Here is a 13995-nt window from a genome sequence, read left to right on the forward strand (position 1 = left end):
ATAGCTACCAAGCAGACAGGAGTGAACTTTGCCCACGCTCTGAGATGACTGCAAGCCTTCCAAACAAAGCAAGCTGGGGACAAAGTCTAAACTGGTAGCATGAAGCTCTAACCACTTCTCAGCAAAACTAACTAAGTCAGTACCACACTAACCACTTTCAAATGGATTCCAGCAGACTGTGAACTCTCTCAGGACTCTGGAGCAAATTCTGATTGCAGAATACCACGAAGGCAGATCCCTAGGAAGTCCATGAGCTGAGCCAAGACATGAACTCAAGCCTCCCAAGCCCCATGCTAACACTGCAGTGTTTAAGCCACACACATTACATACAAAGAGCAGTGGTCAAACTGAATTAAAAAACAAACCAAAAGTTAGTACCCATTAATTAGTACTCCATGCTACCAAACCCATTTGTCTTTCCTTGAGGACTGAAGACAGCCTTTACCCAACAACTACAGAAATGTTTCAGTTAGGATTATCCCAAAGTTCCTGTGTTTGTTTAATACTTTTATTAAGTATGTCAGTGAAGGCAAAACCCCAAGGTTTCCTGAATAATCATTTTGCCCTTACAGTATCACATAAGAAAAATTAGTGGAAAAAAGAAAATAATTGTATGGGTCAAACAAATGCTTGCTGCACATTTGCACTCATCTCCTTTCTCCTCATTGTCTCAAAAGCAGCAGAATAAATAAAAGTCACTTTCTAGATAAGCACACAAAGAGTACTAATCGACAGAAAAGAGTATTTTAATCAGCATTCCACAAACACTCCTTTTAAGTGAAGAACAGGACAGCAAGGAACAGATATATTCTTCAAAACCTGGAAAAGACACTGGCATAGTTTAACTCCAGCCAGCAGCCAAGCCCCATGGAACTGCTCACTCGCTGCTCCAGCAGTGGGACCAGGGAGAGAATCAGAAGGGTAAAAGCTGGAAAACTCACAGTCTGAGAAAAAGACAGTTTAATAGGGAAAGCAAAAGCCACCCACACAAGCAAAGCAAAACAAGGAAATAATTCCCTGCTTCCCATAGGCAGGCAGGTGTTCAGTCACCTCCAGAACAACGGACCCCCACCACAAATAGTGGTTACTTGGGAAGACAAACACCACCACTGAGAAGATCCTCTCTTCCTCTTTCCTCCCCCCACTTTATATACCAAGCATGATGTCACATGGTCTGGAAAATCCCTTTGGCCAGTTTGGGTCCCCTGTCCCAACCCTGTCTCCTCCCAGCTTCCTGTGCACCCCCAGCCCCCTTCCCAGTGTAGCAGTACAAGGAGCAGAAAAGGCCTTGGCTCTGTGCAAGCCCTGCTCAGCAACAACAAAAACATCTCCTTATTATCAACTCTGTGTTCAGCACAAATCCAAAGCAGAGCCCCGTAACAGCCACTGGGAAGAAAATTAACTCTACCCCAGCCAAAACCAACAGGCATCCAGAGCAGGGAAACAGAAGCACATTCAAACTCCAAGCAGAGGTCATACCAACAGCACAGGCCAACAAGGGCTGAAAAGAAAAACAAAACAAAACAAAACATAGTTTTCTAAAGACATTAAAATTCTATAAGCTTTTAAAAGCATCAGGACAAGAAAGCCTGACAGTAAGTCAGTGGGACAAGAAGGAATATAGTGGAGAAGTATTCAAAGAAGGCAAGGGCATATCAGAAAAGCTACATGAATTCTGCGCACTGATACCCACTGCTGTGGAACTTTGGGACCATCCTGTAACGCAGCTGATCTGTACAGAAAACACTCTCATCTTAAAATGCCAGCAGAGACACATAGAAGAAACCACTAGATCTGTGAGAGTCCCCAAAACTTTAAAGGAACTTAAATACAGGTTTTTCACAGCAGACTCCTGTTTAAATCAGTCTTGATTAACGGTGAAATCAACACCACATTCCCACAGAGCTAACTAGAGTTTTTTATGGTGCAAACCAGAAAGGGTTAAGATTTCTACAGTTCAAATTTAACTTCTTGTACTAATAAGAAAGAGCAGAAATTCCAATAAAGTATATAGAATAGGCTTAGTATATACATGTATACGACACACTGAGGAAAAGTGAGCACAGCTCCGATAGAGCAAACTCACATATCACGAAACTACTCAAGAACTGTCAGTTGAAGAACACAAGACTAACCCAAGCTGACACAGCTTATTTCCAAAGTTTTACAACAAGCCCCATCATCAAGCTTTCAAAATGCTGACTTCCAGAAACTAGGATGAGGCAAATCCATTCACATTCTGTTTCTTTCAGCTTTTTCCTAAGGACCAGCCTCTGCTGCAGAAGAGACATTAGGCCAGCTGGGGCTTCGATCTGAGCTGATATGGCACCTTTGGTATTTGCTCACACAAACAACCTGACCTTTAGAAAAAAAAAAAATAAAATTACAGAAATGACTCAGTTTCACTGCTATTGCCTTTACAAATTGTTTCCTGCAATAGATAAAATAGGAAACCTATATAAAATAACCCAAGGGCTAACGTACTCTGTTCTAGTTTCAAAAAGTCTCTTAAGAACTTCAGCTTTAATGAATTATCTTTTGAAAGCATTACCTACTGCTGTGAAACAAAGACCTGCTCAACCAGTCAGACATAGAGGACCAGTAGATGACTATTTCGATAAACCAAACAACATGTCATGCATACATGAGGGCTTTGATTTCCTCTTTGAGCAGTTTCTTTTTACAATTGCACATTAACTAGTCAACTCTGAAAAATGGGCTTAATTAGTAGGTATCAATCCAGCCAGCAAGAATGTCATTTCCTTTCATCCAAATAATGAGGGACGAGTAAAATGTTAGGTACTTCCCCAGGCCTTTTATTCTAGTTCCTACAGTAGTTAAAGGAAAGGACTCATCCAATGGCTGCCTCACATATGCACAAATTTATTCACTGACTAGAAAAATATGAAATCCTATCAAAGAAATGCCATGTAGTTCCTTTTAAAAGATACCTTTTGCTTCTAGTATGGAAGTGTGTGAAAACTAGGCTTGCAAGGGTAACTGAATCATAAGAACTGCCCAAATACAGTTGGGTATTTGGGTAGTTGGCCTTTCAGGCTTTCCAGCTCCAATACAATATTCTCAAGATGGAAGATTCTCAAGGCCCCTTAAGACATGTAGCAAATGGCTCAAATGCTCATCCTCTCCCACACCTCCTTCCACACAAAAATATGAACTCAGTAGGTGTAAAGTTTACTGCAAATGATCCTTGCTTACCAAGATACATTAACCGTGTGGTATTTTCAATATGACAAATGATTTTCACAGTATCTTTCAATGAAAGCCCATTCTTAGCCTTTGGGAGTACATATAACTAATAATTTCAATATTATAATTAGCATTGGTTGTCATGGCATTTGAAAAAGGATCCTACAGCTACCACCCCTCAATCTGTTTCAGTGACCTACTAACCCAAATACCTATATGAATGGGCTGATGGAAATGGTGACATGATTACTATGATGTAAAGAGTCTTTTCAAGGTAATTGAATGAAAAAACCAGAATACAGACAAATTGGTGGTCCTGTGGTAAATTTTTTAGGTTCCTGCAGCAGGGGTGTAATGCACACAAATCATAGTCATAGTAGCCTCTTTCTTCTCCATAAATGTCAGTTAGTATATCAAATTAACTATCTGCCCCTACATCAGAGAAATTAACTGCTTTTCCAGGAAGAGCATATCAGTGGGAATATCCAAGTTATGTTTCTAAAAGGATACCACTCTTACTCCAGCTTCTTATTTGTGACTCTGGAACCCACTTCACCTTCAGTTTAAAGGCCAATAAATCAAATTAGCCTTGTTCTGATGAACCTGAACTTTGGGATGACAACCGAGCCTAAACATAACTCCAAAAACCCCAAAAACCCACAAAGAATAAATTAACAGAAGTGACGGCAGAAGTGATTGGTAGGAGACAATGAAAATGGCAATAACCAAGCTAGAACACACTAAGCATGCAGTATGTTTTTATTGTATCATTTACAGCAAACAAAACCAATTGTGTTCCAGACCAAGAGGTCCAGCTACCAGTTCCAAAGGTGTTAGTGCCTGTGCAATGCACAAAATTATAATGTGATAAAATCCAACAAGGATTAAAAGGAATTCTAGTCAAAATGCAAATTAAGAGGCCTCAAAAGAATGAACTCAATACCCTACAGTGTCCTAAAGGCCTCTTTTTTACACTGAAAAACAGTCCTGTTATCTATTTTAAAATTTCACTAAAGACAGTAACCTATATCCACTAAAACAGGCCAGGTGAAGCAGTGCTGAGCATCTGGGCACCTGACTATTAGAAACCCAGCAGAGCCCACTTTTAACTAAAGATACCCAGTAGGAGGGGTATGATTATAAACAAACCTGTCCATCCCAAACCCTGATTTCCAATCTCAAGCTGGATTTCCTTCCAGCTACTGTGGAGAGAGCTTAGTTCAGTACCCACTGCACTCTACATTCTACAGAGAGGACACAAAGGAGAGGTCTGGTTTGAGTAAGACTGAGGTTTAAGACAGATCTGAACAAATGTACACCCAGATATTTAGGGAGACTTTCTGATGAAAATGTAGGCCTCCAAGAACTTTAAATCTTTGGAAAGTGTCCTCCAGCTTATGTCTAAACTTTGACTGGAACTCTCTTCAGCAACTACCTTTTGTTGAGGACCTTGTTCCAAATTCCTCGACACTCCACTACAAAGAAAGCAAGAACAGCCCTTTCTGCCCCAGTGCCTTAATGACAAAACATGTCTTGTTCTTTCAGGAATCAGTATTAAGGACACCAACTTTGAGATTTGTTCAGAACCCAGAGTGAGTGGTCTATCCATACAGAAATGTTTGAAACACTTTCCAGCCCCTACCCTAAGTCACAGTACAGGGCCAGAATCAAGGGTACTGACTTGAAGCTATTCCTGTATCTGCCTTTTCCACCCACCAAATCTTTATGCTGGCAATAACTTAAAATGACAGAAAACCTGAGCCACCATGCCAACAACAAACACAGAAGAAAGCAAAGCTCACTAAGCACCCTTAAAAAAAAAAGAATACAAATGTAAATTCTGCACACAGACTGCTGGACAGTGAAAACTGTTCACAACTGAGATAATCTTCTACAGGGCTGAAGCAGACAGGAACAAAAAAAGAAAAAAACAAACCAAACCAACAACTTTATCTTGTCAGTTATTCAACAGCACTGTGTTAATCTCCAGGTGAAAAGATTCTCCAGTTTCTTGAATTTTTGCCATTCCAGAAGGAAACAAGTAGATTGAGTTACAATTAAATCTTCAAAAACAAACAAAACAAAAAAAAAATAAACTGATGTATCACTGTCGTGGTCAATTTTATAATTTAAAACACAATCACTTGGCATGCTTTCTCACTTTGCTGCAAATGATGGCAATGAGGTTCTTCCTTCCCAATTCCCCCTTGCTCTTCCCACAATCCTGTTTTTATGAAAGAGATTGATACAAAGCTGAAGTTGGGGGGGAAAAAAAGACATTTTATACACAAGTGTGTGACTCACACAAAAGTAGTCTATTATCCAGTTTTTTAAAAATTTGGAAAAGGGAAAAAAAAGCACATACCTTGGTTTCAGATGAAAGAGGGAAGAAGAAAACTACTAGAAATCTATTGTCCCAATGAAAACAAGGATTTTTGAGTTCTGTCATTTCACTCTGGAATCCTCCCACCCTGACCAAATCCTGAGCTATTTATTTGGTGAATGAAAAATGTGAATTCTTTGAAAAATTTCTTCCTGAAGCTCCAGTTTGCCAGATACTCTTGTAATATATGGACACACAGGAGCTGGCAACTCCCACAATACTGCAACCCCTAGGCCCACTCCACATTTAGGATTATTGTGAGGACAAGCACACAGCATGAATAAAGTGGTCCTATAGGACATAACTTATAAGGACAAAAAGATACTCTTGCAATTTTAGTTCCAATCCTAACTGAAGCTGTAAAAACAAAAGTGCTAGTGTGCAAAAACATCAATATCTGATGCTTCTGCCAACACTCAAAGTTAAACTTTGGGAATGAAGACCAATCTATGTCAGTTAAATGAAGCCCTATGCAACTAAATTTTACAATTTAAAAAGAAAAAAAAAATCTGTTTTCTTTATAGTGAAAAGGAGACTCCCAAACTGCAAGAGATATAGTATATTTGTACCATGTGAGCACCTGAGTATCCCACTGAAGATGGAAGATCCACTTTGCAGCTAAACACAACAAAAGAACAGTTGTTAAAAAATTGGTAGAAATGATATGCCCTTCTTTCCCCCGGTATGGGAAGCATGCTGCAGCATCACTCTTACCAATTCACATGCAGCTACCTTTCTGAAGAATTTATGCTACTAACACAAGCTGTTGTGGTTTTTTTCCTCTGGCGTTTTTCCTTTATGCCAATGACACTTTGTGGAGAAGTTCTGAATTGCATTTAGCAAAAAAGCCAAAACTTGTTTGTGTGCTGGACTCCACATCAGCCACTTCCACTGAAAACAATCAGACCACTCATGTACAAAAGCAAAGCTTCTGCATAATCTTTCCTAAGTGTGGGCCTAAGAAGGAAAAGCTAGGCAGGTTGCTTATACAGCCCACATACGTGAATACGTATTTTGTGCTCCCTGGGTAGCACACAGTAGCCTCATTAAAAAGGAGAGGAAAAGAAAATAATTATAAACCACGCAGAACAAGCTTAAATTGTTTGGAGACACTACGCAGAAAATACTTTGGTAGATCACTCACTGTGCCTTACTCTACACTTAAAATATTTCATAAAATTCCATGGGTTTATATATATATATATATATATGTATGTATGTATATATATATATGTGTATGTATATATATATGTATGCAAAATACTTTTTAAAAAGTAATTCTGTTTAGTACCTCCAAATGCAGAAGCAACCTGTTACTACAATCAGAGTTAAAAAGAAAAAAAAGCAAATGCAATGCAAGTTCCTGCTCTAGCTGAAACCCAAGGCAGAATTCCTAATAACTCTGGAAGATACAAAATAAATCCATGAAAGCTTCACAAAAGCATCAAGCATCAGCAGAATTATGATTTCATTAATTATTTTTTTGGGGGGGGGACAGAAATCTCTTTCAAGTATCAAAAGTTTAAAGGCCACTACTCTGTTCCCCTTAAATCTAACTTGGGAAAGGTGAAGGTGAAATGGTGATGGAAGTTTCCCTCTCAATTTAATTCACCAAAGATTAGCTGAACTAAACTACATTGAATTGCTTTTGAAATTTACACTGTGTGCAACATTCTTCAACAAGACACCTCACATAAACATAGAAGATGGCAGCAGAACTCTGAGAAACATATTTATTAATTAAAATGTACAGAAAATATAGAAGGGAACATCATGCAGAATTACTTCGCACATCATGTTTTATTCTCCATTTTAAATTCTTAGTGAATGAGTTGCAAATTCCACCAAATATTTAAAAGACCCAAAAACCTTTACTGTTTTGTAACAGTCTAAAGATACAAGGCCCAATAATGACTGACATTGTCCTTTACTAATCTGAAGCTTTAACAGCATGGCAATTAACAGTTCAGTACTTCAAAATCGGGTAGACACTTGATATTACCTTTAAAAGAAATACAATGAAACAGAAAAACAAAGCTGTCTGCTGAAATACAAGAGGAAAATGTTTGGGTGCTTTTTAAGTAAAGACTGGGATATGATAAAATATTTCCTAGGTTCAGACACATTATGTCATCCACCCTTGATCTAAAACTGGTTCCTGTGACTCCACCACCCACTTGCAAGTTTGCAATGATACTTACTTGTCTTCATGGTACCAAACAGTGCAGTTGCTCTTATACTTTTATTAATGGTTTCAAAATCCAAGCACCATAATACTTCAAAATAGCATAGAACCCCTGGAAAGGGTAAATCTGTATTGAAAATTCTATAAAACAAATAATCTTACATTCACCAGCCACTAATTTCATCATCTGGGATTCCTGATTGTAAGCTCAGGTAATAATGTGGGATGCTGTAAGAATCTGTTCCCACTGGTATCAATGCAGAACTGGGAACCCAGATTCCTTTCACACAGTGTGCTGTTCCTGGAAAAACTCCTTTGTGAAATCCCAGCCCGAAAATTGGGATGTCATCCCTTACATACACAAAAGTCTCTCCAAGCACAACACAGTAGTATCAATACAGTAACATTTGGTAAGCATTTTAATGAAAATGGGTGTAAGATATTGGGGTGCAGAAGGGGATGACAGTTCTCTGTTATCAGCTGGGAACTCCACGAGTTACATCAGTGAGAGAGCAGCTACCTTTTGCAACAGAGGAATTACTTAATTACATAATACACAGGAATTACTGTGCACAGTAGTCACCCTACCTGTAGCTCCAAAGAAACACATACACAGAATGAATTGGAGGAATTACTCTTTTTTTTTTTTCTTTTTAACTAAATGAAATAGTTTCACTGCTAACAGCTGGAAAACAGTCTTTTAAAAAGCTGAACATACAGATGTTCAATCAATCCAGGAATATCCAGGTGCCTATCCATGTAAGAACAACCACTGCAAATGGACAGAGCTTAAAAAAAAACCATGATGGATTGAAAAGCAAATATTAAAAAAGTATATTCAAATACTATCTGATTCCCTTCCCAGACGTGTTTGGCTCCCCCCACTATTTCAAATGCAGGTACCCTCTACTTTTTTACTCGGTCTTAGAAAAACAATATAAAAACAAGCAATATTAAGAAGCAATATACGCTCCTGAACACATCACTTTTACTTACAGAAAGACTTTATTCTGGGGATAAGATTTAGAAGTCTGAAGTTAAAGTACAACCCTTTGGAAGAGAGAAGGAAAGGTAACAAACGGCTTTGAAGAGCATATTCCTCCTCCCTTCTACACAAACACGCTGTTGTTTGGAATGGGGTGGGAAGAGTTTTACCGTCATCACAACAGTCATAGGCTGAGGCAACCATGAAGTTTAGTGTTGATGCTGGAATGGAAACACCTCTGTTCAGCACTAATCTGTAGCACCAGCAAGTGATTCACTACAAACATTGTGACAAATCATGTGGACTGGTGAGTTTTGTATCCTCCCTGGCATTTGCCTCTTCCAAGTGAGCTGCCTCACAGCTGTCCCAGGGCCTGGCTGGTTGCAGAGGGTAGGAACAAGCAAAGTGGATGAAAAGGCTTTTTTTTATTATTAATTAAAAACTGAAACTCACTAAGTTAAAGAAGACATTTTGTTCACGCACCTTGAGAGAAGAGGGCACGCCATCCCCATTTCTGACAAATAAAAAAGAAGGAAAGCGAGAGCGGAGGCTTCAGAGGGTGGGCTTCACACCCACCACCCCGGATCTCCCCACAAAGAACAGGCAGCACAGCAACGAGGAGAAAGAGAAAAAAGCAGCGAGAGGCCACGGCTGGGTGGCGGCGGCGGCTTGAAATTTACCTGGAAATCAGCCAATATCATTTCTCGGTCCATGTTGGACGCCATTGCAGCCAGATGCGTCCCGGCTCTGCTCGGACCCGCGCACCTGGAGCCGCTGCCGCGGGGAGGACGGGGCAGGGTGGGAGCTCAGGAGCTCATGGAGGCGCCGCGCCGCGCTCGGGCTCCCGCGGCGCCCCCGGGCTGCCCCTCCCGGGGCCGACGAGGGGAGGAGGCAGGAGAGCGGCGGGCCGGGCGCGGGGCCGGGAGCGGGCAGCGCTGCCTCAGCCGCTGGCCCGGGAAGGAGGAGGAGGAGGAGGAGAAGAAGGAGGAGGAGGAGGAGGAGGCAGCGCCGCTCCCCGCCTGCCTCCACAGCGCCTGTGTCGCACATTTTGCCTGTCATTGAGGTCGCAAAGAGGCGCTTTGCGGCCGCCACGTGACTGCCCGCCTGTCAAGCGCTCTGGGGGCCGGGGGCGGGATCGCGCCGAGCGGGCACCGCGGACCCCGCGCCCGGGCGGCACCGCGGCGGAGCGGAGCGGAGCGGAGCGCCTGGCCCGCGTCCGGCCCGGCCGCAGCTGCACCGCGGGGCGGACACATCCTCACGTCCCGTCCCGGGGCCCGGCGGCGGCGCGGGGTGTCCCGGCTGGGCTCCGCCGCCGGCTGCGGCCTAACAGGTCTGCGGGGACCCGGCTGCAGCCGTCCCCGGGCGGTGCGGGGAAACGCGGGCCGGTGCAGCTTCCGGGCGGAGAGCGGCCCTGCCTCTCTGTGCGGGAGCGGGGCAACCATCCACCCATCCACCCACCTATCCATCCACCCATCCATCCATCCATCCATCCATCCATCCATCCATCCATCCATCCATCCACCCATCCATCCGTCCGTCCGTCCGTCCATCCCTCCCTCATTCCTCCCGTCCCTGCCCCTCTCCGTCTTTCCCTCCATCCTCGCCCCGGGACCGCGCTGGTTTCGGTGAATACAGCGGCTCGATCCCGCCGCGGTTCGCGTCCCCTCCGTGACACGCTGCCCGCCCGGTGCCCCCCACCCCCGGGAGGGCACACACCGCCCGGCGCTCGGGTTCCGACTTGGCACAAAAGAAGGAAATGCATTTTTCACAGGTTTTTTCTGAGCCAGCTCACCATGATCTGCACAGCGGCCCTCGCTCAGGCTTAGCACTCCAGCACTGTAAGATGCAATTCTATTCTATACCGCAAATAAAGCTGCTTTAAGTAATGCAAATCTAAGTGTAACTGATGCTAAGTCTGCCTTCTACAACCTGATGTTCATGCACCTTAGCACCGACATAAAACACACACTTGGACACCAACTTGCTAATTAGTCCAACATGTTTTGCTCTGCTTTTTATAAGAGTGTCCTGTGAGTGTCGTAGCTGAGGTCACAGATGCATCAAGCAGCTTTCCTGTCAGCTAATAACGCTACATTACGATGCCTTTGAATCAAGATACTCTGCCGGGTTTAGGAAGCAGCGTTCTTTATTGTTTCTCTCCTCCATCCGCGAGGGTTCCAGGGGGGTTTGGCGGACCCCGCGAGCTCCCTGCCGCCGCCGGCCCCGGGGCGAGCCCGGCGGACAAACGCTGCGTGCGGAGAGGGGCTCAGGGAAAGCTCGGCTGTGCCTTCAGGAGGGCCCGTGATGCCAAGAGAAACCCCGGGAATTGTTTAGAGGCTGTTGCGGACGCTGCTGGGGAGCGCGGGCTCCGGGGCGCCCGGGCTGCGTGTCTGGCGGCGCTCCGGGGCTCCGGGCGGGCTGAGGCCACACGGAAACGCCACTTACGATGCAAAGCCACAGCGTCAGAGAAGTTGGGGTTTACATTCTGCCCTGTTCCTGCTCTAGTTTATGTTGGCAGGGCTTGCCAAAAGGTTTTTATTGCCCGCTGACGCGAGCTCCCCACCACCGACCGGAGGGATGATAAATTAATTGCCCTCACATCGGCAGCTTTTTCTTTCTCCCCAGTTTGATGTTACAGACAGTTCTGTACTATGTACGAGGTATGGTGCAATGCCAGGGACAGCCTATGCTAAATTACAAACAAATCCACCCACACATTACTAGAGAGTAACTCTAATAAAGGCTGAAAAGCGAGTTTTAGTAATTGGATTAAAGCCAATTAATTCCTGGCTCGAACTGAAGCTATAGGTATGTTGTCAAGATTAGTTACACGGGCCTTCATGTCTTTTACAGTCATATTTTAAATAATGATATCTATATTAGATCAAAACAGGAAGGATTTGATCCAGAACATGAAGAAAAGGTGTAAAGCTGCATGTGCCCCACATCGCAGGAAGTTCAAAGTCAAGTCACAGCTAAAGTTTCTGTTTGCCTTCTCACAGCCTCTCTGAGCCATTCGAGGTGGGTTTTATCCTCCAACGAGTGAGAGACAAATTAGGAAACCGATTATTTTACTCCTTATAATACGTGGTGATAACATCTCCCTCCAGAAATTGTTTGGGTTTTGGGTTGTTTTTTGGTTTGGTTTTTTTTTTACCCTGCTGATTCTGGAGCCGATTGGGACAAATCTCTCTGCTTTAGGTGGAGTATCTTTATCACTCATGAGAGGAAATGATCAGGATTAACGAACTGCTTTTTACAAAGACTTTTGACAGACCTGCACGGTAGAGGAAGTATGACAGCATTTTCTGGCCAAGCAGCTTTACTTGCAGGAGGCCTGCAGCACTCCAGCTACACTTTACTTAATTTTTTTTGCTATATGGCGTGATTAACAGAATATAGAAACTTTATTCTGAACTGTAAACCAACAAAAAATAGTGTGAGACTGTTGTAATATTTGCAGGTCTAATTCTGCACTAAGTTAGCAACAGGTAACACCACCAAGGCCTGTGGATTTTAGGCAGTAATTGGTCACAAAATAAGTAATTTATAAGCCATCTGACTGAATAATCCAAGTTTTACATATAAATTCCCTCTTTATGCAGAAAAGCAACTGTATTTGAATAAACAGATGGTACTTGCATACACATATTTCTAAAGCTAACTTTGAGGGAAGTTATAATTTATATTTTTGCTTTTTAAAAAATGGGGAAAGGGAGGCAAAAAAGCACTATTGCTTCTGGACGAGAATTACCGCAATGAGGCCCTTAAAAATGAGAGTTTTTTTCTCTCCTCTAGTGGGAATGAGAGTGGGGGGGGGAGGGTCAGTTGATAAATTGATCAAAGTTGTTTTCCCTGCTTCATGTGCAGGCAGCTCACACTTGTCGCGTTTGTAATATTCGCGAACAAGCGTGGATGGGGAGAATCAGTACAGGAAAATAGAATTGCAAAGCAAAAAGCAGCCGAAGCTGAGAGGAGAGCCAGATGCCAAAGTCTGGCTTCGTCCAGCTGCAGATTCACTGCTCTGGAACCGGCTCCGTTGGACGGCGGCGGCCCCGACTCAGGCCTCGGCCACCTCTGGCCGCTGCCCGGCTGCCAGCGGCAGGTTCCCCCCGCAGGGCAGGGCTGGATGAGCTGTAACTACCACACGTCCCCTCCCTAACGCACCTCCCCGAGCTGCCTCACGCCTGTTTACATTCAAAATCGCTTTCCCGTGGCGTCCACGCAGAAAACAGACGTGCAGATTGCCCCTGCGAGCGATGGATTACGTGTGCTTATCAGGGAGCCATGACGTTGCTGCTTACCTCTCGGAGGGTTCGCTTGGCAGAATTCAGTCCTCCGAGGGTCCCTGAAACCTAAAGCAATCCAGCCATTACAGCACTTTAAGACACTAAATACTGTTAGGCAGAGTGGCGGTGACATCCCCGTCCTGTACCATCCTCACTTCTTCGCCCCGGCGAGGAAAAGCGAAGTCCTCGCGTCTTCTTGGTGCCCGGGCGCGGCTCCCCTTCAAAATGGCACTTTCAAATCAATCAAGGACACCAGAAACGCGGGAAGCAGGGAGTGCTGCCGTGGACGGTCGCCTTCCACTGTTAAGACAACTTGACATTGACCCTTCATCCTTGACCTTGTCCTCAGCATGAGAGAGGAACCCGCGCCGCTGCCGGGGTGGCCCCGAAGCGCGGAGCCGCTGCCCGCGGGATGCCGAGCGAGGGCCAAGGGGCCAGGACCGGGACCGGAGCCGGCTCCGCTCCCCCCGCGGGCAGGTGGAGGCGGCCGGGGAGAAGCTCCGGGCAGCGCCGTGGCAGAGGCCGCCCTCCCCGCCTGCCGAGCTCCCCCGATCCCGCTCCTCTAGCCGGGGTGCGGCGGCTCCCGCGGCTACAACCTTCTTTTCCTTTCATTTCCCCCCCACCCCCAGGCCTCCGCAGCGCTGCTCCTAAAAGCAGCCGGGCTGTGCCGGCTGTGGCGGGGCAGTGCCGTGCCCGGACTCCGCGGCGAGGGGACGGCACCGGGCGCCGCGGCGGCGGCGGCCCGAGCGCGGCGGGGCCGGGCGAGGGGCGGGCGGCAGCCGCTGCAGGCCTTCCTGCCCGAACTCCACCGCGCCTCCTTAAATCTCTGCCGTTAAAATGTGGGCGGGTGTTTCAACTCAAAAAGCGCTCAAATTTTTTTTCTTTTCAAAAAAAGCTGATGAGGTTAAAAAAAAAAAAAAAAAAAAAAAAAAAAAAAGGAGCGGGG

At 44.8% G+C, this 13995-nt stretch overlaps 1 protein-coding gene and 1 long non-coding RNA gene across 2 annotated transcripts in view; both read right to left on the reverse strand.

The window, feature by feature from the left end:
• Positions 1-9698, reverse strand: part of FAF1 (Fas associated factor 1) — a 151291-nt gene extending 141593 nt beyond the window's left edge. Inside the window, exon 1 of the mRNA XM_066192794.1 lies at positions 9441-9698. Within this exon, the coding sequence (XP_066048891.1) occupies positions 9441-9485 (45 nt within the window). The 5' untranslated portion in view covers positions 9486-9698. The remainder of the gene's footprint in view (positions 1-9440) is intronic.
• Positions 9699-10888: 1190 nt separating this feature from the next.
• LOC136294747 (uncharacterized) lies at positions 10889-13953 on the reverse strand. The gene is made up of 2 exons (XR_010722478.1): positions 13065-13953; positions 10889-11200 (listed from the first exon to the last, which is right to left on the reverse strand). It is a non-coding gene; the product is annotated as an uncharacterized lncRNA (long non-coding RNA).
• Between the last annotated feature and the right edge of the window lie 42 nt (positions 13954-13995).

Source organism: Chamaea fasciata, unplaced genomic scaffold (genome assembly GCF_029207755.1).
Source record: "Chamaea fasciata isolate MVZ Bird 193981 ecotype frontalis unplaced genomic scaffold, bChaFas1.0.hap1 SCAF_10, whole genome shotgun sequence".
Lineage (NCBI taxonomy): Eukaryota > Metazoa > Chordata > Aves > Passeriformes > Sylviidae > Chamaea > Chamaea fasciata.